General features: G+C 39.2%; 1 protein-coding gene across 25 annotated transcripts in view; it reads left to right on the top strand.

The window, feature by feature from the left end:
* The window catches only part of ARPP21 (cAMP regulated phosphoprotein 21), a 213,014-nt gene that overhangs the window by 102,816 nt on the left and 88,606 nt on the right, over window positions 1-21,592 (top strand). For 19 of the 25 annotated variants that reach the window (XM_035319073.1, XM_035319075.1, XM_035319072.1 and 16 more), the window contains 2 exons: window positions 14,528-14,636; window positions 16,455-16,556. The exons of 3 other annotated variants lie outside the window; for them this stretch is intronic. In XM_035319073.1, coding sequence (XP_035174964.1) covers window positions 14,528-14,636; window positions 16,455-16,556 — 211 coding nt within the window. The remainder of the gene's footprint in view (window positions 1-14,527; window positions 14,637-16,454; window positions 16,557-21,592) is intronic. 3 more of the 25 variants (XM_035319091.1, XM_035319092.1, XM_035319090.1) reach the window with 1 other exon arrangement.

Here is a 21,592-nt window from a genome sequence, read left to right as displayed (position 1 = left end):
TTATTTCTGCAGTTGGGCAAGGGCTTGTGTCACATTTTGGCTCCCACTTGCAGGCGATGAGTTGTTTCCTCACTCCAGGCAAAGAGGTGAATCCACTTAGCTCAGCAGAGACTTCCTGTTCTCAGTGCCCACAGGTGCCTGGAAGCACAAGTGTCAGAAGAGTTAATGGCTTTGAGATTAATGGGCTGGTTGCAGAGACTGGGAGGACAGGGCTATATTAGAGGCACCACAGTATGGAATAGGGTCTGTCAAATGGAGGATATAGATGGAGTGGATAAGAGCATTTCATTTCTTTCTTCAGCTGGCAATCTGGTAGAGCAACATATGGCTGTTTTTGGGTGCCTGTGCCAATTAAAAAGTACCTCCATTTAGGGGGGTTGGAATTGGAGAATGTGCTTATTGACGAGGCTGTGGCTGGAAGGAGGGCTGTGACTTTGGTCAACCAAGCTGTTTTATAGAGAGGGGAAATTGATGGTAAAAATGCATTATGATTTGATTCTCTCCAGTTTTGCAATCTTGGAGCTTTAGTCACCTCTCTAAAGAATGCAGTCAGATCCTAATGACCACTTTTGCAGTCTGAAGACTACTTATAATGAGGGGTTTAGTCTAAGGTGTTTGTTTTTTTTTTAATTGAAATGTGAACAAGTCATATTGTTTGATTTTTTTTTTTTATATGAAATTAAACTCTAGCGCACAGAGGTGACCTCAACTAGCCAAATGCTTGTTAACCTGCAAAAGATAAACCTGTACTCCAGCTCTCGTTATGGAATAGTGGGTCTTAAAAACAAATTATATTTCAGTATGTCTTTTTGAAATGAAGACAACTTCAAGAAAAATAAATATCTTTTTTTTCCTGGTGTAATATCTTACTAAGTTCAGCCAAAACAAAACTGTCAAACTCAAAACAAAACAAAAACAAAACAAAACAAAACAAAAAAAAAAAACAACCAACCAAACAAACAAAAAAACATTCTCAGCCATATACATGATAAAAATTGCACAGAAAATGGAGGACGTTTAGTATTGTTTTTAGACCCAGAGAGCTCCAAGTAGTACTTAAAATGGGATGTCTACTTTATTCAATATGAAATTGCTCTTGTGTGACCACATTGCAATGTATATTTGTCTGTCATCTGTATCTTCCTGTCACCTATCTAAAGATATGCTAAAATGTATAGGGAACTTAAGACAGTGAAATACGATCTAAACAGAGGTTTGAAATAGAGGCAATATGTTAAGGCATCCCAAATTGGAGACAAAAAATGTGTCACCTTCTGTGTATTCTTTGTAATTCCTATCAGACAACTGGAAGTAACTCAGAGCATTTTACAAAAATTGTTCATATTTTAATATGTATCAGTGCAACCAAATTCATTCATTACGTCATCTGTGATAGGTGGAGAAACATAGCTGAGGTACGTTTCACATGCTTGGTAAAGGGAAAGGCTTTTCATTTGCCAGAGATTATCACACATGTGACAAGTATGTCTGTACCACAGCCCCCACTCATTCATGGACATTTTTATATATGCGTGAGTGGCAAGGTTAATTAGAATTCAGAAGGTGGAGTGCGTATGATATATAATGGTTGTATTTAGACACTTTCATGCATTCTGAGGTGAACACACCTATTATGAACTTTATATCAATACTCACATCTTTGGTTATGACTAATTTTTTTTCTGAGATCATCATGAGTTATAATCCTTGTAATATTGGTTCTTTTCTGTCTTGCTCTGTATGTAAATGTTTATATAACACTAGCCCAGTCAGAAGTTTTTTTCTGGGCAGTACTAAGATGTTTTAAGCAGTTCATTATAGTTTAGAGCTGAACTGTATCAGCAGGAGACACACAGACAATATGTACTTTTTATGTCAGAACAAGTCTTGCACATTATTCAGTCTGCACTATTCTGTCTTCTCTGTGTAAGGGTGATTTGAATCACCAGTGCAGAAGAGAAGTTCTCATTACCTTTCTTCTGTATATACACAGTGATCTTTTTGTCGATAACATCTGTGCTAGTAGAGATGTACTGTGCTAATTTCACCATTTTACGATAATAATCTGGACTTTGATACAGGATCCTGCAGACATGTCAGTAAAATGGCAGTTGCTGAATATTGAAAATTTCAATGAGGACTAGTTTCTAGATTTTTTTCCCCTAGGCTGATGTTACAAGATGACTTCCTTGACGTGCCAAATATAACAGCCTGCAGAGCATGCAAGAAAGTATGCCTTTCCCCTTGAGTGAATAAGGTATTCATGGTTGCTCAGTGTAAATGACTAGTTCGTTTAAATAGTTTGCTGATGGGCAATATGGAATATTTTCTACATGCATTTGGTAAGTTTGTTTTTAGTCAGGTATATGACAGCAGTTACATCTGTGTATCTGAATACATATATCTATTGTAAAGTCTTAGTCAAAGCAATCAATATTTGCTAGAATTTGAGGCATAGTTTTGTTTTCTAGTGTTTTTTAGTTTGTCTCCCCACACACACTCAGATAATACAGAGTAGTTCTCTGGCAAATGGCTTGCTGTATGGTGTTGCACCTCCACTAAAGTGCCTTATGGTGCCTTTGATTATCATATATGTGCACAGGGTAATTGTCTCATGAGAACAGAATCACTTTTATGAGCCACACATATAGAAAAGCATGTAAACACCATTATATATATATATTCTTTTTCTGTTGAGGTTACCTTTTTTCAGGGGAGTATTAATCCAGCTCTATTACTTAGTTTCCTATTGTAGTTACCTCTTTCCCATGCTCACTACAGCACAGGTCTTCCTTGCTAAGAAATAAGCGAGAACTGGGGATAGCTGCATTTTCTCTCTGGCTTATAATTGGTGTTGCCTAATCAGTATACCAGTGTCCTGTTTTATGAATGTACAGAGGAATGTAAGGATGTGTAGGAGATACATGCAGCTTACATGGAAAAGCTATACAAATGAGAAACAACACTTTAATTGGCCAACATTTTGTTCCAGTTTAAGATGAACATTAAACAACCAAGAATTTAGTAAAAATTGAAAAACAATAAAAACACACCTTAGTAACTATGAAGATTCTGTAGCTACATAGTAACATATGCAGGTTTGAAGTAACAAATTGTTGGTTTTCACAGATTTTATTTCTTGGACAACTTTTCATACAATGTTTTTTTAACTGGGATCAGTTAAAAATGATCAGTTAAAAAGAATGTATTAGGGATTTAAAAAAATATCAATGCAATGGTAATTGTGTTTAGGATGCAAGAGCTCTGTTTCCCATCAGTCATTGCTGTGATGTTTAGGTTTTAGTCTTTAGCTTATTGCTGGCGTTTCACACTGCAGCCTGGAGCCAGGTAGTGTATCTCTGCACACCAAGCAGGGGAAAGCTTTCACATCCCAAAATGACTGGGAAACTTCCCGAGAAAGAATTCAGAAGAGCATTAAGGGGATTTACACATTTCACATTGAGATTCAGGATATGTCCACCTCCAGCAGTGGCCTGAACTACCTACGTACGTTACTAAGTGTCAGGGGGTTAGAAATATGTTAATATTATGCTACAGGCATTTGTTTCAGGCATAAAGTCGCAGTGTTTCTCTAAATGCTTTATCTGAGATTGTGCTTTCATCATGTCAGTACTTGATGCTCATCTGGTAGTGAGTGAGCTTTTTAAATACCTCTTATTTCTTTTTGAAATTTGTTTGTTTTCTTTAGCTTAACAATACTTGAATTTAGACAGCCTTTTTTTTTTGCTCAACAGGCAATCTCTCCTTTTAGTCACATGCCTGTCTTACGTGTAAGAAAAAAAAAGTTGGTATACTTGAGGTTGAGAGGAATTTGACTCTTAAATATTGTCTTCATTTGTATGTCAGTCTTTGCAAGCTGTATACTGGACTCCATGCAAATGACTTGCTCAGTAAATGAGATGTTAGGGTAAATGAGCCAGTTCTAATAGCTCCAATATTAAATTTTCATCTAATGTACTTTATCAAAACTAAATTGTGTATAATTAAGGTGGACATGTACTTTACAGCTGTTGTATAGCGTAATGAAATATTAGTTAGGGTTTAATTGGAGGACATCTGTGGTATTTTCTTGTTTTTTAATTCTTGCAATTACAAGATTGCTGTTTTAAGTTTCCATAAATGCAGAAGGGTATGGTCACTTGGACTGTACTGGGGAAATAGGAGGTTACCTAGAAAAAGAGTGCTATGGAACAGCAAGGAGGTAATTCAATTGAGAGCTCTTCCATGCATATTTTATCACTATTAACCAGTGTCTTTATGTGCTCATCCAAGCTGTAGCAGAAAAGTGCCTGTTAATCAATCTGCTGTTTGTCCAGTTTTTATACTTTCAAATTACTGGAGGTAGGTCTGGAAATCTGAAATGGCATCTGACATTTACTCAGAGTTAACTCCATAAGTAGTGGAAATAATGTTTTAAAATCTGAGCTGTACTTTTCAGAAATGAGCTGCTGATGTGCAAGTGATTTTTTTTTAAGACATGGAAGTTGCTGGGTGTTTGCTGTTGCCAGGCAAACTTGTTAACCAATGAATAGTGAGTGGAAAAATACTGCTGGAGAGCGAATGGTATAAGAAGGGAGCCTGTCCTCAGTAAAGCAGTTGAAGTAAGAGTTGAAGTTAGGTCATCAATAAAGAATCACAGAATCATCTAGGTTGGAAGAGTCCTCTAAGATCACAGAGTCCAACCTCTGACCTAACGCTAGCTAGTCTTCCCCTAAATCATATCCCTAAGCTCTATATCTAAACGTCTTTTAAAGACCTCCAGGGATGGTGACTCAACCACTTCTCTGGGCAGCTCATTCCAATGCCTAACAGTCCTTTCAGTAAAGAAGTTGTTCCTAATATCCAACCTAAACCATTCCCCCTGGTCCTGTCACCAGGCATGTGGGAGAATAGACCAACCCCCACCTCGCTACAGCCTCCTTTAAGGTACCTGTTGTACTGGGTCTGGCTGGGATGTTAACTTTCCCTGCAGCAGCCCATACAGTGCTGCGCTCTGCACTTGCAGCTAGAACAGCAGTGGTATCACACCGGTGTTGTCTGCTGCTGAGAAGTGCTGGCACAGCATCAGGACTCTCTCTGACCCTCCTAGGGGGTGGGCAAAAAAGTGAGAAAGAAACATCACCAGGGCAGCTGACCTGAACCAACCAAAGGGATATTCCATACCATATGATGTCACACTCAGCAATAAAAGGTGGAAAAAGGAAGAAGAGGGGAGGGGTGGGCTCTCGTTGTGAAAACGTCTATCCTCCTTCCGAACACCGGCTATGTGCGTTGAGGCCCTGCTTCAACGACGTGGTCAAGCATTGCTCATTTGTGGGAAGTAGAGAGTAATTTCTTTCCTCTGCACTTCCACATAGCCTTTACTTGTTATTCCCTTTCCCCCCTCCCTCTTTCCCTTTCCTTTTTTTCCCTTTAGTTGAATTGTTTAATTAATAATATTATTTCCTTAATAATATATATATATATATTTCTCTTTAATTAAATCATCCTTATCTCAACCCGTGAGTTGTTCTTTTCTTTACTTCTTCCCCTCCTCATCTGAGGAGGGGGAGTGAGAGAGCGGTTGTGGTGTTCAGCTGCCTAACACGGTAAAACCACCACACCTGTAGAGTGCAATAAGGTCACCCCTGAGCGTCCTCTTTTCCAGGCTGAACAATCCCAGCTCCCTCAGCCACTCCTTGTAAGACATGCTCTCTAGATCCCTCACCAGCTTTGTTGCCCTTCTCTGGACTCTCTTGAGCACCTCCATGTCCTTCTTGTAGTGAGGGGCCCAAAACTGAACACAGTACTCGAGGTGCGGCCTCACCAGAGCCAAGTACGGGGCGCAATCACTCCCCTAGCCCTGCTGGCCACGCTGTTTCTTAAGCAAGCCAGGATGCTGTTGGCCTTCTTGGCCGCCTGAGCACACTGCTGGCTCATATTCAGCTGACTGTCAACCGATACTCCCAGGTCCTTCTCTGACAGGCAGCTGTCTAACCACTCATCTCCCAGCCTGTAGCGCTGCTTGGGGTTGTTGTGCTCTAGGTGCAGGACCTGATACTTGGCCTTGTTGAACTTCATACAGTTGGCCTTGGCCCACTGGTCCAGCCTATCCAGGTCTTCCTGCAGAGCCTTCCTACCCTCAAGCAGATGGACCTAACTTGGTGCACTCGATCCCCCTCATCTAGATCATCGATAAAGATATTAAAGAGAACTGGCCCTAGTACCGAGCCCTGGGGGACTCCAATAGTGACCAGCCTCCAACTGGATTTAACTCCATTCACCATGACCCTTTGGGACCAGCTATCCAGCCAGTTTCTAACCCAACAAAGCGTATGCCAGTCCAAGCCAAGAGCAGCCAGTTTCTTGAGGAGAATGCTATGAGAAACAGTGTCAAAAGCCTTACTGAAGTCAAGGTAGACCACATCCACATCCTTTCCCTCATCCACGAAGCGTGTCACTTTGTCATAGAAGGAGATCAGGTTCGTCAAGCAGGACCTGCCTTTCATAAACCCATGCTGACTGGGCCTGATCACCTGATGTCCCTGCAAGTGCTGTGTGATGACACTCAAGAAGTAGCAGTTACTGATCCTAAAAGAACCCTGGTGTCTGTGTGGTCCTCATGCCACACACCTCTGAACAACAGCAAGAAAAAAACAAAGTCTTATCTTCCATGTAGTGTTACCAGCTCTGTTCTTTTCAATCCTGTAAGATTTATCTGAACTCTGATCATCTCTAATAGAGAAGGAGAATGCCTATCAGAGTTTTTTGACTTTTAATATCCTTGTTGTTTAGTAATAAATACAGAACACTTTTAGCATGCAGATGCTGATCTGAAAAATGTTAGAATGGTCTTTAACCAGGAAAAATGTAGCATTTGGTATTTGATTTTTTTTCATGTGCTACAGAGAAGGCAGCACCTTGTACAGGATAGTTTTTTTTTTTATGGCTTTCAATGTGCTTTTATCATCATAACAGAAGTTCTTAGTGACTCATACTATAAAAGCAGCAATTTGTTAATGAGGCATTTACTTTCAAATGCTTGAAATGCCATCTTGAGTGGTTTTAAGTATTAAGATGTGATAATATAACTGCACTATACTTTAACAATTATCTGTATTTAAATTCACACTCTGACTTTTAGAAAGTGTGTTTGAGCATCCGTCGGCCGCTAAATACAGGGTCCTCATTCTCAGAACAATTGTTCTGAGAGAATTTAATCAAATAATTTAAGCGCTAGGGCTGTAATTCTACCTTACATCATTTTATTGGTGCCTTTTGACAATGACTGTATTTGCTTCCAACTTAAGTTCTGCAAGTTCAAGAATTTACAAATCCATATGCCTTCAAGATCAAAGCAGTCAATTTTACTGCAGATAATAGACTTTTGGCCCAACAGGTAAAGCAAAGAAACAGTAATGCTTATGTAGTTTTATTGTGGCTGTAATGCAGAGCCCTAGGAGAGCCTCCAGCATAAAACCAAAACCAAAACAAAAACAACAAAAAACAAGGCACAGTAGGCAGATGTAGTAGATACAAATTAGCAAAGCAAGAAAGGACACAATGCTGTGTCACAGCATGCCTGCAAAATAAAGGCCTATTTAGTGTTGGTCTGAGCAGTTGGTTTAATTAAAGGCAAGTGCAAATAACAAGAGAACACAGTTAAACCATGGGAACACCTGTATAACAGCGCCCTAAATCTTCGCAACTTCTCCACATCCTGTCAGCGGATGCACTTCTTGCTTGCTCTCGCCGTCCCATTACTCTCCTGATGGTCTGCTTATGGAAGAATACAGAGTCAGTTATTTGTTTTGTTTGCCAGCTGATGATCCTGCGGGTACCCAGGGGGGTTTTTTTGCCCATTCCTAGCCCCATTACCCTATCTGTCTGTCCCTCTGTGTTGCCACTTATTCAGGAGAGGATTATTAGCATCCTGTCCCCTGTTAAGTGCATTTAAGGAGCATTGCATTCAAATGCAAAGCTGCACTTTTTTTTTTTTTTTTTTTTTTTTTTTTAAGACTTGTGCATACCACAGCGATATTCACTTTTGAACTTGCTTTCCAATACTGTCCTTCAGACAGCTGCCTCACTTTTACCTGTGAGGTTTTTGCAGATGATAAGTGCTACAGCACTTCCTAGATTTTAAACTTTGTCAGGTGCTGTATTGGTAAACTGTCTTTTCCACACATGGTGAGGTTGTTGCTTCTTTTGAAAGACATCTTGCAACAGTCTGTGCACTGTGGTGCTATCAGAAACATATGCCACATAATAAAGATTTATGCACTGTGTAAGTCAGCCCTGACAATCCCAGGCTCTGCAAAGGCTCTGCAAAAATCCCAGGTGTGCTCTGCAAATACAGTGACTAAGTCTTCAGAGGTATGCATTCAAAGCTTGTGCTTGTCTTGTTTCATTTGTCCTTTTGGTGTGGTATCTGTGTTTCCTGTTTCCTAGCCAGTTATTTCAAAACTAATTAACTTATTTTAAATGAGTGCAGATTATTTTTTTCCAGTTCCATATATTATCTTCCATATAAACGTTTATGAAAGTTCATTAGGATGCCCTATTGATTCACAGAAAGGACTCCACAATCAGTAAGACTGTAAAGTAGGTATGTTTATTCAGCAATGGGCAGCATGCGGGTAGTCCCACAAAGTCATGCGCAACAATTCACTTGCTTGCATTCTCTTTTATCCCCTAAAATAATACATATGCATTAAGTTTTGTAACACACCTATGTATATTCATTTCCTAGCTCCACCTAGCCCTGCTTCGTATGCTAATTATCAGTCCTTCTGTGCTTGCGTAGAAAGACTATTCTCTGGTGGTCGTCCGGGTGGTTGTTGGGTGGTCGTTGGGATGAAGTAAGATGTCTTCATCAGAGTTGAACTTTTCACCTCGTCTCCTTGTGCACGCTCCCTGAGCCCTTGGTCACAATCTGGGCCATAAGGTTGGTTTGGTCCAGTTCTTGGGATCCAAGGGGCTCCTTTTATCTTGAGGCCTTGCATGTTTGACATTCTTTATCTTATCCTTTATAAACAGTCCTCCTTATCTCTGAGCCCTTGCTTACAGTCCGAACAATAAGGTTGGTTTGATCTGGTTCTTGGAGCCCCAGGGGCTCATCTGGAGGCCTAAGCGCAGCATGTGCCCAGTACATTGCAAATGTAGCACATATTAAGCAATGAATTTTGTCTATATATTTATTCTTAATCAGTCACTCTCTAATTTCTAATCCCGTGTTTCACTATGATTTACGTAGTGTGTGTATCCTGATGGCCGTTACCACTTGGCAACGGCAACTTGGTAAAATGTTTTTAGAATCTGTTGTTTGATTAAATACTGAATACCTGGTTAAGACACTTAGGTAGTAGGATTTTGTTTGTGTGTATTTTTTGCCCTCCCCCTTTTTTTTATGTTACTTCTTACAATGGTTGATTTGGAATGAAAAGCATTAAATGAGTACATAATGGGGAATTCTCCTTAAATATTCCATTAAAAGTATGCCTGAGAACTCTGTTCTGTCATACGGAAATAAATAGAGAGGAATGCTGAAGTGAATGGAAGAATGAGACGTCACATTAAAATCACCATGATCATAGTAGAAAAGTCATATAATGGATGTTAATATCAAATCATTTTGTTATTATTATTATTTTTTTAATTTGATACACAGAAATGTTTAGTTACTTATTCTAGCGCTAACCTTTCCAAAGTACGGGCTTCATTGTAAGGAATGAATCCAGAAAAATTGTTGGGACATTGCTTAAGTAGGGACTGTAGATGTGTTTTAAGTAACTATAAATGCCAATAGGAAATTATAATAGCAAACTTGCAAGACAAAAACCAGACAAAGGGTAGTGATGGAGGTTGTTTTTGCTAAGGATTTGTTACTGTATATCAGACTTGTGTTTCACAGCATGGCTGAGCTTGGAAGAGACCTCCGGAGGTCATTTGGTGCAACTCTCCTGCTCAAGCAGGGTTGCCTGGAGCTGGTTGTTTGTCCAGATAGCTTTTTAAGATCTTCACGGAGGGAGGCTTCTCAACCTCACTGGGTAAACTGCCAGTGTTTGGTCATCCCCACAGTGAAATTATTCTGGGCACAAAAAATATGAAACTTGACCCATACCTTGAAATGACCATTGTAATGTTCTCCCAACACAAAAACGAGCCTGAAAGAGTTGAAACGATTGCATGAGAAAAGGAGCACAGCCACTGGAAATGGGGAGCAATATTGCTCTGAGATTTTACCTGAATGTTTTTCCCAAGCCTGGACCTGACAGTTCAGTAAAATATAGAGAAGTGCTTCTGAACCAGGGGAAAAATGCACTTGATCTAAGGTGTAATAAGACCTTTTCCATACTATGACTGGGAACTGGGGAAGCCGATCACTCACCAAAAAGTTATTTTGTAATCAATTCTCTTTTTTAATTGTGAAAGGAAATGTAATATAAAAGGTTTCCTGAGATTTTGAGCAACGTGAGGAGACTTTGCAGAGGTCTGCAGATGCTTGGGGAATTTAGGGAATCTTTGCATGATAAAAGGTTTGGGTGCTGTGGAACCTACCAAAGTTGTCTCTCTGTAGGTGTCCTGCTGATACCGACCTTTTTTTATTTTTTATTTTTTTTGGAAGATCTGAGGGGGGTCATAAAGGGGTTTTGTATCTGTCTGAGGATGCAAGGCAAAGAGTAGTGATTACCTCTGAGAACCAATTACTCTGAGTGAAAACTTTACATTCAGATTTTCTCAGTACACTTCCATATAACAAAAATCCCATTGACATTAAGTGAATTGGTATCTCCTTAGGCTTTTTTGGAGCAGTGGAATTTGAGGTTCTCAGGTGATCCACTGATCCAAGGTATAGGGACTAAATGAAACACTGAATGTCATGCATGTGGGCAGCAGTCTTTGCAAGCATATATTTGCAAGACTGTTTTCTTGCACACTTCCATTAGCATGTAAATAAATAAGTATATGGGGTTTGCCTGTGGTTGTCAACTCCTCAAAATGGGATAGATAATGTAGATTGGTGGGGTTCTTTTTTTTTATTATTTTTATTTATTTTTTTGTGGAAGATGCCTAGGAAGCTAAAGTATTCAAGTTACTGATAATTCAATGTCTCCTCCAAAAGGCTATGCAAATCCCATTTTTACCACTTAAATTGAGGTGTAGTTAGGATTTGAAGGCAACTGCTATGGTAGTAATAGTGAACAAACTCTTGATTCTACATGATTTTTTTGATTATGAGTGTAAGCCATGCTTTGGCTTGAGTAAGATCTTAATTTACACCAGTACTCCCTTCACTCCCAAAAATTCATTCCCTTCCCTGCATGAACACAATCTAGTGTATTGTACAGACTCTACTAATGACACTGTCAGGGCTAAAAAAAACTTAGAAGAGAAGTAGATGTGATTTTTTTATCAGTTAGGACTTGTATGAGACGAGTTAGCTGTATCTGCTGTATTACTGTAACTGTATACTGTATTTATTATATTAGTATATTGACAGTATGCTGCACCTTATGCAAAATTAAGTATTGTTTTTCTTCCAAACAGTTGATTCACCTGCAAGTTCATAAACTAATGCAGCAGATTTCTCCAAATAAAATACAATAATTCTATTTCCTTTTAGCAAATGAATTATATGATTATATAGGATTTTAAAAGCTTTGAATGTGGCACTTGCACCAACTTCCATCAGATGACCAGACCCCCATCTTTGCAAAGTCAGCCTCTACTGTGCCCAAGTGATTAGAGAATTTGGTTCCACTTACTGTTTTTAAACTTTGCTGTCTATATCCCACAAGTTTTATAATTTTGCAATAGATGTTTTTTAAAAAAAATGCAATAAACAGTATTGACCAAAGAAACTATATGCAAATATCTCTGGGCTGTGATATATTTGAAATAGTCCTTAGTTTATGCTTATTTCAACTGATTGTCCTTTTCTGAAATTGAGCACTTATGCAGGGAGTCCTGCAGGTTGGTTTGCCTTGAGATGCTTGTTGCTGTGGTGTCCTAGTTCTCACTTGACAGTCTTCTCTCAGCTTTTGCATCCCGATTCATCGAGCTAGTTATGCTGTTTGCAGCCTAATTGGTAACCATGACCTGGACTTGCAGTGATGACTGAGAGGGATGGGTCATTTTATGGGGCTCACACAACCCTGCCGTGTTCTTCCATCATGCTCTGCACATACACAGGTTCTCTCTGTCCAAACAAATGTCTTTTCACAACTGGGGATCAATCACATTCTGGGCTCATAGATCAGTTTTACTAACAGGAACATTACCAGATCATTAGATTAGACTCACAGCTTGATCTCATGCTTCTAATCATCTTCTGACAGGTAGAAAAATTTTATAAAGAGTTAATGAAATGAAAATTGGATTAAAACATGAATGTAATATATGAGATATGAAAACTTGTATTTAGATGTTAGTAGTCAGAGAAGACGCTCAATTTTAATCGTGTTTTTTTTTTTTCTAATTTTTGATAAGTTTGAAACTTTTTTTCTGCGTTTTAAAATCACAGGTATTTATTATGCTCAATTTATAATTGGTTAGATGCCTAGCAGATAGTTTGCAACCATAAGTTTTACACTGATAGTACAGTTGCAGAATTTTTGTTTGTGTTCTAAGCCACAAAACCAGAAAAATAGCAGTCTTCTGCTGGTGATCTCAAAGCAGAATATCTGAAGTAACACATCTTTTCTGGTTGTACAGGTACAGTGCTTAATCATGGGAACAAAGGCAGAAAAGCTACCAAGCAGTCCATTAATTGGGATTTGTAGTATTTCTGGTATGAGCAATCACCACTGCCTTTAATGACAATGATTATGTAGCGTGCCAAGCCTCTCTGGGTTTGCCAAAAAAGGGATTCAGTAGGTCAGGTTGATGGTTGGACCTGGTGATCTTGAAGGTCTTTTCCAACCTAGATGGTTCTATGATTCTAAGGTCAGTAGGGCATTCAGAGAGCCTGCTAACTTTCACGCTTGGGCCTCATATCTTAAAGTGCTAACACCTCCAGCTGATGGATGAAGGGTTGTTGAATTCTCAAAATATGTGGAAATGAGGCCATTATGATTTGTCACATTGTCACCAAAATGCTAATTGTGAAAAGATGTGGGAGTCCTTCAAATTTGTACAGAAAACAAGGCAGGAGAACTGCTGTCTCTTAATATTAATTTTTTAACAGTACATTACAAATGCTTCCTGTGCACCTGAGAGTGAATTGTAATGGACTGTAATTATGGCATGAATACGTACTGTTTTTTTGATTAGAAATACACTGCTAATTAGTTAAGTGCAAATCTGCGTGATTGAACAACAAAATGATGGCTGACTTACACATCAGATTTAATTTTTCATTCTGGAATAAAACAAAGCTGAGATTTTTATTTTATAGTTTGCAAAGGAGTTTTAGACGTTATTTATGAAGTCACTGAATTCTGTAAATTTTATATTTGATTTCTTCAGGATTGTTAATGTCAGTAACAGTTTTGTCTGGTTTATGGAGGTCTCTCAGGCACAAACACCTCCTTTGAGTGCTGGTGCTAGAAGCAGAAGTGCTCCTTCAGCAGAGTGCAAGGTTTGTGTTCCCTGATAGAAACCTTCTGACACAACACACTGTACTGCTGCTTTTTAAAAACCAGTTTGTGATTTATCTGTGGGTGATAGTCTATGAATTCCAGCTCTTCATTTCTTGAGGCTGCTGGTTGCCCTAATGAAATCAGTTGGACTTGACAGGTTAAGGGTTTGGGTCCAGGAATGGCACAGCCTTGAGCACTGTTAGCAGCTACAAGGGGTGGCAGTGACCAGCTCAGTGACATTTGATGCTTCTTAATATTTGCCTTTTATGTAAGGTGTGAACATGGGAGAATGTGAAACAGCTCCTCCTGGCTTTTGAACCTGAAAACTCGAAGCTTTAAACATGTATCGTTCAGCGGTTTATAAAAAATAAATGTCTGGATGGGTTTAAATCAGTGAACTAATTGATACTCCCTGACTCTTCTGGAGAATTTTCCCCACTTAACAGTATGAGTTAATTACTTCTTTAAGCAAAATACTATCAGTCCCTCCGGTTAACGTTTTTGTTTGCTAGAAGTGAGATACCAGGCTTTACTCTTAAGATTTCCATCAGTTTTTCCTCACTTGTAAAGGTGGGCAGTCTTCATGAAGATGCAGCATTGCCAGAGATCCTAGCTACTGAAGGAGAAAATTAACATGCAGTATGCTAATTTGTTTTCCCATCCTTCAGTCACAGAGAGGGGAGTCTAAATATTTCAGCAACCGAGACTTTGAAATTCCTGTTCCTTGCTAAGTAACAACAACAACAAAAGCTATTCGTAGCAAGAACACCAAACAGCGAGGCAACAGCCCCAGACAGCTTATAGGCAGCATCTCACTATGAGTACAAATGTTAACTGGTTTTGCACTGAATGCCTGTGTGAAAGCAAAGATCACTGAGAAAATAAAGATCAAACCAAAACCAAAAGAAAGATTTTTTTATTGCTATGTTTTACTTTGCTGGCAGACCAGAGCAAAGGTTTTCTGAACATTTAAAAGATGAAAAAGGTGAAGAATCCCAGAAGCGATTTATCTTGAAGCGAGATAACTCTAGTATTGATAAAGAAGACAATCAGGTTGGTTCTCGGTTCGAGAGTTGATGAAATTTTGTTCTGTTTTTGTTTTTCTTTTTGAAGGTGGGCTGACTGATGTTATTGTTGTTCTTTTATTGTTGCTCTCTTCCTCCTCCTCCTTCTTCTCCTCTTCCTTCTTTTGCCTTCCCATCCCGTCCCCCCCAGCCTCCTCTAGTGTACGTACTGTGGGTAGCATCGAGCCCTGGAGTGGCCGCTTCAGCCATGGCAGTGTGTGGGTCTGCATGGGTGGTTTGCTTGGCGCAGGACTTGCTGCATGCCCACAGTGGGAGAATGCCAAGGCTCTGGGCTGCGTGGAAAGGATGTGTCAATTGCATTTCTAAGTGTCTTGCTTAACTGTGGCAATTGTTCCACTCTCTACAGCTTTCTCCTTCAGTTGTACCCATTCAGAGTTGGATTTTAGTATGGACCGATGATAAACTGGTGTAGCCCAAAAAGGAGAAAAAAAAAAAAAAAGCCCCAAACAAACGTGATGGTGAGGCCAGGTTGCTTTTTAAACCATCCTAAAATAAGTTTTGACCAAAAATGAATCAGTTTCATCTTTTAGTTCCCTCCCTTCTCCTTTGCCCTCACCATGTTTTACTTGTCTGTGTGACTTACCTGCTTGTTGTGCATGTACCATGGCAGAAGTGTCCCCCCATATTGCTTGTCCCATAACACTACATTGCCATAGGTGAGTCAGGTGCGTAGGGGAGTGCCAGGGATGCGCGTGCATTTGTGCTGCCTTCACAAGCGAGTGTTGTGCTGTTTCGATCTCATGCAAGCTGTGTATGTGGAATATATTAACAAAACAGAAAAATCAAAATCAAAATGGGTTCTGACGTGAATTGCTGTTCTGAGAAAATTCTCACAGGTAAGTAGACTGTGTGTTTTCTTTGCTTAGGTTGTATTTGTTGGAGGTATCTGCCAATGAGTCATTGCCACTCTCCTTCATGTTTTCAGTAAATGACTGATTTTCCTTTTTTTTTTTTTTTTCCCCTTTGTCTTTACATTGTATATAGCAGCCTTGCCAGTTATGCTGCATCTCAGTTGGCTTTGAAAACAAAACCCAGACATTTTCAGGGTGTGGTGAACGTGGGGATCAACCTAAGGAAAGCAGCATGACCAATCTCACAAGGTGCTGGGTGGGTGGAGAAAGAGCAATGCTTGAAACCTAATTGCAAATGAAGCCTTTCTTGCTGGGGACCCTCCTCTGTTCCCTCCCTCCCTCCCTCAGGACACAGCCATTTCCTGCACTGTGGTTTATTTAGGGGCTAAAGGGGCCACAATTTTCCCAGTGAAACTGAAGTTAAATGCTCCTTATGGTGTGGAAATGGTTAAAAGTCTTATGCCAAACATTTGGGACTTTTCCTTGTCAAGACAGCTTTCAGTGGGTTTCTTTTATGGCTTGTAACTTAGTTCTTATTGCCTGGTTTCCCTCTTTTTTTCCTTTATTTCATAGGTAGCACAGCGCTGCCTGCCCCCCTGCTCCTCATGCCAATAGGAGAGCTGAGAAATGGTAGCAGTCAAAAGCAATGGCGCTTAGGCTTGGGGTGAGAACATCTGAATTTAGGACTGCAGGTTCACAGGCATCGGGCAGAAAGCCTCCTTTCAGCCCCTTGACTCTGTGGGCAGCATCTACCTGGAAAGCTTTGGGTGCCCAGACCAACACGTGGTGCTTTGTGCACCACTGTAGGAATGAAAGCTATCATTTTCATGCTTCATTTGTTTGAGTGAACACTGATTATTCTCAGCTGACAGTTTCTAAATGGCAGTTCTTAACAGCTCAACTTATATAACCCTCCTGGTTTTTTTTCTGCTCAGCAAAACAGAATTCTTCCATTTAGAGATGACAGACGAAGTAAATCAATTGAAGAGAGAGAAGAGGAGTATCAGAGAGTGAGGGAGAGAATATTTGCACAAGATGTGAGTAGTTGTTTTCATTGCCCCTTTAGTGCCATACCTTTCCTGGTAGTCAGACAGTTTTCTCCCCTTCCAATATGAATGCTGCAGCTGGATTTGCACTGTGGAGCTGGAATTGACAGGGAAAGGCACCTGGAGAAGAGGCTCTTAGAGGAGCTCGAGAAGTGCTAAGCTTGCTTTCTGGAGGAGGAGGAGATGATGATGATAAGAGTTGCGGAGAGATAGATAGAGAAGAGATGAGGCCCAGCATGTTGTCCGAGGAGTGCTTATCCTGTTTCCTTGAATGTGTTTGTGTGGTCAAGGTTTCTTTTTCCTTCTTTTTTTGCCAGCCAAAGAGGAGTGATTTAAATGGACACTCTCAATGATTTCAAGTAGTTGGATCACATATGCTTCAAGCTAGATCAATTTTTTTCAAGCAGCATTCTACAGAGCCTCTTGATGGTTATGTGCTTTAGACCACTGCTGTAGGACTGAGGACATTAAGAACAAAGAAAAAACAGGTTAAATGTGAAGTTGCACAGGTTTTTTTTTTTTTTTTTTTTAATGACCAATTATTTCTGCCACCAGAAATCATGTTGTTGACGATTTTACTGTGAAAGAAATAAAAAGGAAATGGTATTGTAATTCCTGCCTTACCAAAAAATGCCAACTTTCACAACAAAGCTACACGAAAACATTTAAATTAGAAACATCTGTGAGCTCTACTTCATGTTTCTGAAAAAAGAAAAACATAATTTGCTGTACTACTGTAATGAAAGGATCCTAAAAGGGGAGAGAAGAAAGAAGTGGGGGAACTTAACATTTTATTGTTTTATCTCACATCTCAGTGGAAGCTCTTTCACTTAGAGGAAGGTGGGAAGAAAACCAATTAAAACTTACTGAATCATATTTGGCAGTGTCCTTTTAAATTAAAACTGTTCATATGTTGCAGGACTAATACTATTCTTTAAGGTATCCTTTTATATTGCTCTGGTTTTGGAGTTTCACACATCCAAATTATTTTTGCTGTAGCAGAATACATTCTATAGTTTTAAGGTGTGTAGTCTCATTTGTAATAAGTAATTTTGCTTGTTTATAAGTAGTTTGCTGAATGTTTTAGACTGGCTTTTTCTTTCTTAACCGTGAAAGACCCAGTAAAAGCAGAAGTCCTTTGGTTCACGTTATGCTTTCAGCATATGAGTCTGATGTAAATATTGTCACAATATATAGAGTTGCTGAGTCGTTCAAGATCCTCTTTTTGCAACCTGTCTAATATATGAAAGTTGCTGTTTATGGCTTATAACAAAGGAGCTCGTGCAAAACCAAAAATAGATTTAAAAAAAAAAAGGGGGGGGGGTTAAAGCAGATTCCAAATGAGGCAAAACATCATGAAAAATACCACATGGAAAGCTGTGGCCAAAAAAAAAAAATGTCATTTATATCATGAGCATCAGCTAGAAATACCAGGCTGGGAAACTGAAGTGGCTGGAGAAGTGTGCTGAAACGCATTCCCCAATGTGCTGCTGTTTCTATCCTTAAACTTGTGAACTTTGAGGGCAGGCAAGTGGTGAGCTTGTAGCTGCCCACTGCTGGAGGTTGGTGTGATCTTTTGGGTTAGCATCTCCAAGTAGCAAGTGACAGTGTGGTTTGTGGTAGGCATCTTAAATGGATTGGGAGTAAGCTTTTTTAAAGATCAGCAATGTAGATATCTCTCCCTCTCTTTCTTATATCCATTCATTTGCTCTCTCTCTCTCTCTCTGCTGCTGCAGGTGCTAGTGAGCCAGGAATACATTATGTTGCAGTGAATTTCAGCAAGTTGTACTAATAATATGAACAGGAATTTGTTTCTTAGCTGAGCTTTTTTTGTGCAGAGCACTCCTGGCAGATGAGGTGTTTCTAGGATGATGGCGAAGTGTTGAAGTAGTGAACAATATCATTTTTTGGTCAATTTTAAGAGAGGTTTCATATCGTAGGTAGCCACTTGCTGCATGTAGGACTTCATAGTGTGAAAGCATTTTGTGATCATTTGTTATTTCCCCACATTTCTCTGAGGTAGGTACCTAAGTACGTAAGTCTTGTAATCTTGCAAATTTCAGGCACAGAAGGAGAGACGTGGAAGGATTAATCATATAGTATCTTTATTATCCGTGTACTATTTACACTCCTGTAGTCAAGCCTTTATCAGTGCCTTGCTTATGAACCTTAGAAAATGGATTACAGATATTTCACAGTATGCATGAGAAGGTTTGCATGAGAAGTCTCAAAAAAGGCAGCAATGAAGCTCAAGAATACTGCCATAATTTCTTGCACCTAGCATTACTCTAAATATGCCTCAAGTGTCCCAAACTCTGTGGGCAAGAATCAGAATTTAGAACAAAATTTAGGAAGAAAAGGTAGCCCAGTTACAGGGGAAAAAAATCTGTGCATGTTCCTAGTGCTGTGAAAAATGTCTTAACCTGGCACTCACATGCTGGTTAACAGAAAGCTTACTTGCCCTTCTTTAGATTATTTTTTGCAGCACCCAATGCACTAGATATCTTGATCTCCAAGTGGAAGTTTTAACAAAATAAATATGTTCATGAATAATGCTATCATTATGATAGCACTTATGATGATTAGTCTGATATTACTCAGTTTAAATTATACTCTGTCAAGTTTTCCATCTGCTGTGTTGGGTATCATAAATTTTGATAAAGGGAGCTGGAGGTTTTAATGACTCGTGTCATGTAGAGTCATAGGAGGTGGCAGGGCCTGAGAGAGAAGCATGTTAATGAAGTATTTTAATGAAAGGATTGGTGAATAAAGGATTAATGAAGATCAAAATATAAGGGTCGATGAAGAAATATTTAATGCATTTGATCACTTAAGCTCACTTAAATAAGAACTGCAAAGCATGTACCTCCTAAACTTTTCAGGCTGCTAACAATAAACCAGCATTGTGTGAGCTCTGTTATTCTATTGTAAAGCCTACAATCATCCTTTCGTAAAACTTACTTCATTGGAAACCTAGCTATACAACACCTTGTGAATTTTACAACAAAGTATACTGGAACAGAGAACCTGGAGCATCTGGGTCTTGAAAATAAGTTTCTCATCTGATCTTCTTCAGTTGTTTTTAGTACATTGAAAAGCCAATTGCCTCCTTCCCCCCCTGCTCCCCCCCCGAACAATCTAAAAGATTAAAAAAGTATATGTTGTTCTTTCTGTATGCATCAATCCAAATTGTAGATTTAACTGAGAATCTCAAATGTGTGTGTAAATGGTATAGCACATTTGGCTTTTAAGCATGCAGAAAATTGATTCTAAAGACTAGCAATCAAATTACTTAGGGGAAATTTCATTCTTTGAGGTTAATGCAATGTATAACCTCATGAGCCAGAATCACATAAGGGCCATCCATTGTTCATAAATGCATTCTCTAGTAATTATTATTTATTCACTGAAAAATGTAGAAGCTTTATTAATTACACAAACGCTATGCCTATGGTACACATGGAACTTATTAAAGGAAATACATCACACTTTTTATTTTTGTTTGTTAGTTGTAATGGCTGTTTTTTGACTAAGCAGTGTATTACAAAGAGCCAGATCCTTTAGATAAATTAAGACATGATTCCTTTGCTTAAGAAAACATTGAGGATATTTTTGCTCTCTGAGTCGAGAGTCACAGAATAAAGTATGAAAAGCTGGCTACACCCTGTCCTATCCTTCTAATAGGAAGAAGAGCTTTTAAAATAAAGCCAAAACAAAGACATGCCTTGTGTTGGCTACCATAAGCCAATAGGTATTAAGACTGCTGTACAGAGCCTGCCTTTGTTGTTGCAGATCAGGCAATAAGCATTAGATGGAAACCTGAGATCTATCACATCTTGTTAACTGACATGCAGATGATTATCTGATGGTATCCACTGCAGGATATTGCTGCATGTTAATAGTTATCTTTGTTGGTTAATGCAATTAAAACCAAGAACAGCAACCCCCAGTATATCTAGCGCATTGGCAAGGCTGATGCACGTTGAGACTTGAAAATGTTCTGGGAAATTGAAGAGTAAAAGACTTGTTTCATAAATGACAATTAGTTGTACAAAGAACCCCAATGGAAATCTGGCATGTAGAGGTCCCTGAGGAGGTGAATTTGTAGATAATCTTGCATATCTTTTTTTTCCTTTTGTAGATTTGTTGTCAGTATCTTTGATCAGTGTATGAGAACCAAGTGTTAAAAATGTTTTTGACAACAGCTGTGCTGTCTACTTAATGTTCAGTTTAAAGCACTAGGAAGGCTTTTGATGCTGTAGATCAGGAAAGCCAGTCCTGACCTTGTAGTAGCTAAATTGCTATCCAGAGCTGCTTAACCATCTGATTTTTTAACACTAAGAATAACATAATAATAATAATAATAAAAGCAAACAAACAAAAAAACTGCCTGTCTTCTTAGCCTCATGCCCATACTGAAAAATAGTTTCCAAGGATCGGTGGCCTTGTGCCAGCATCTTCAGCCAGGAAGACAGATGAAGTAATTACAGAATCTGTCCTTAGGTCTATAATGCAATTTGTAGTGGTTCCCATCAAGACACTGTAAAGGCAGCAAACCTCTCTGCTTGCTTAATAAAGTGTAAAAATCTCATATGAATTCTGCTTTCTGCCCATGTATTAAAAAAAAAACCTAAAAGATAAAATGATAATAATAAAATACTCGTAAGCACTTATGCAGGCAGGTACATGCCCCTTTGCTTCTGTAACTTTGTGGGGATGCTGACCAGTACCCTGGCTGAAGCTGAGGTTTTTAATCACTCAGTCTGGAAAAGCAGCTGTAAGGCTGCTTTGGGTGTGTGACCGCACTGAAGTTACTGCACAAATGCCCATCATGAACCTCAAAGAGAAAAAACAGTCCCACAGCTGAGGTTGTACAAGCCCGTAGGGTAATTTCAGTAGGCTTGTATGTAGTTTGTGCAGAAGTCTGCATAGTCACATTGTTGATGAAACCTTGTGAGTAAGGTACACAGAATGGGAGAAGAGGCTGTGCTATAGTTGTGCAAAAAGATACCAGGTGGAACAGTTTG

Source organism: Oxyura jamaicensis, chromosome 2 (assembly GCF_011077185.1).
Source record: "Oxyura jamaicensis isolate SHBP4307 breed ruddy duck chromosome 2, BPBGC_Ojam_1.0, whole genome shotgun sequence".
In the NCBI taxonomy this organism is placed as follows: Eukaryota; Metazoa; Chordata; class Aves; order Anseriformes; family Anatidae; genus Oxyura; species Oxyura jamaicensis.
Note: the sequence above shows the minus strand (reverse complement) of the source record. Positions and strands in the feature narration are given on the sequence as shown.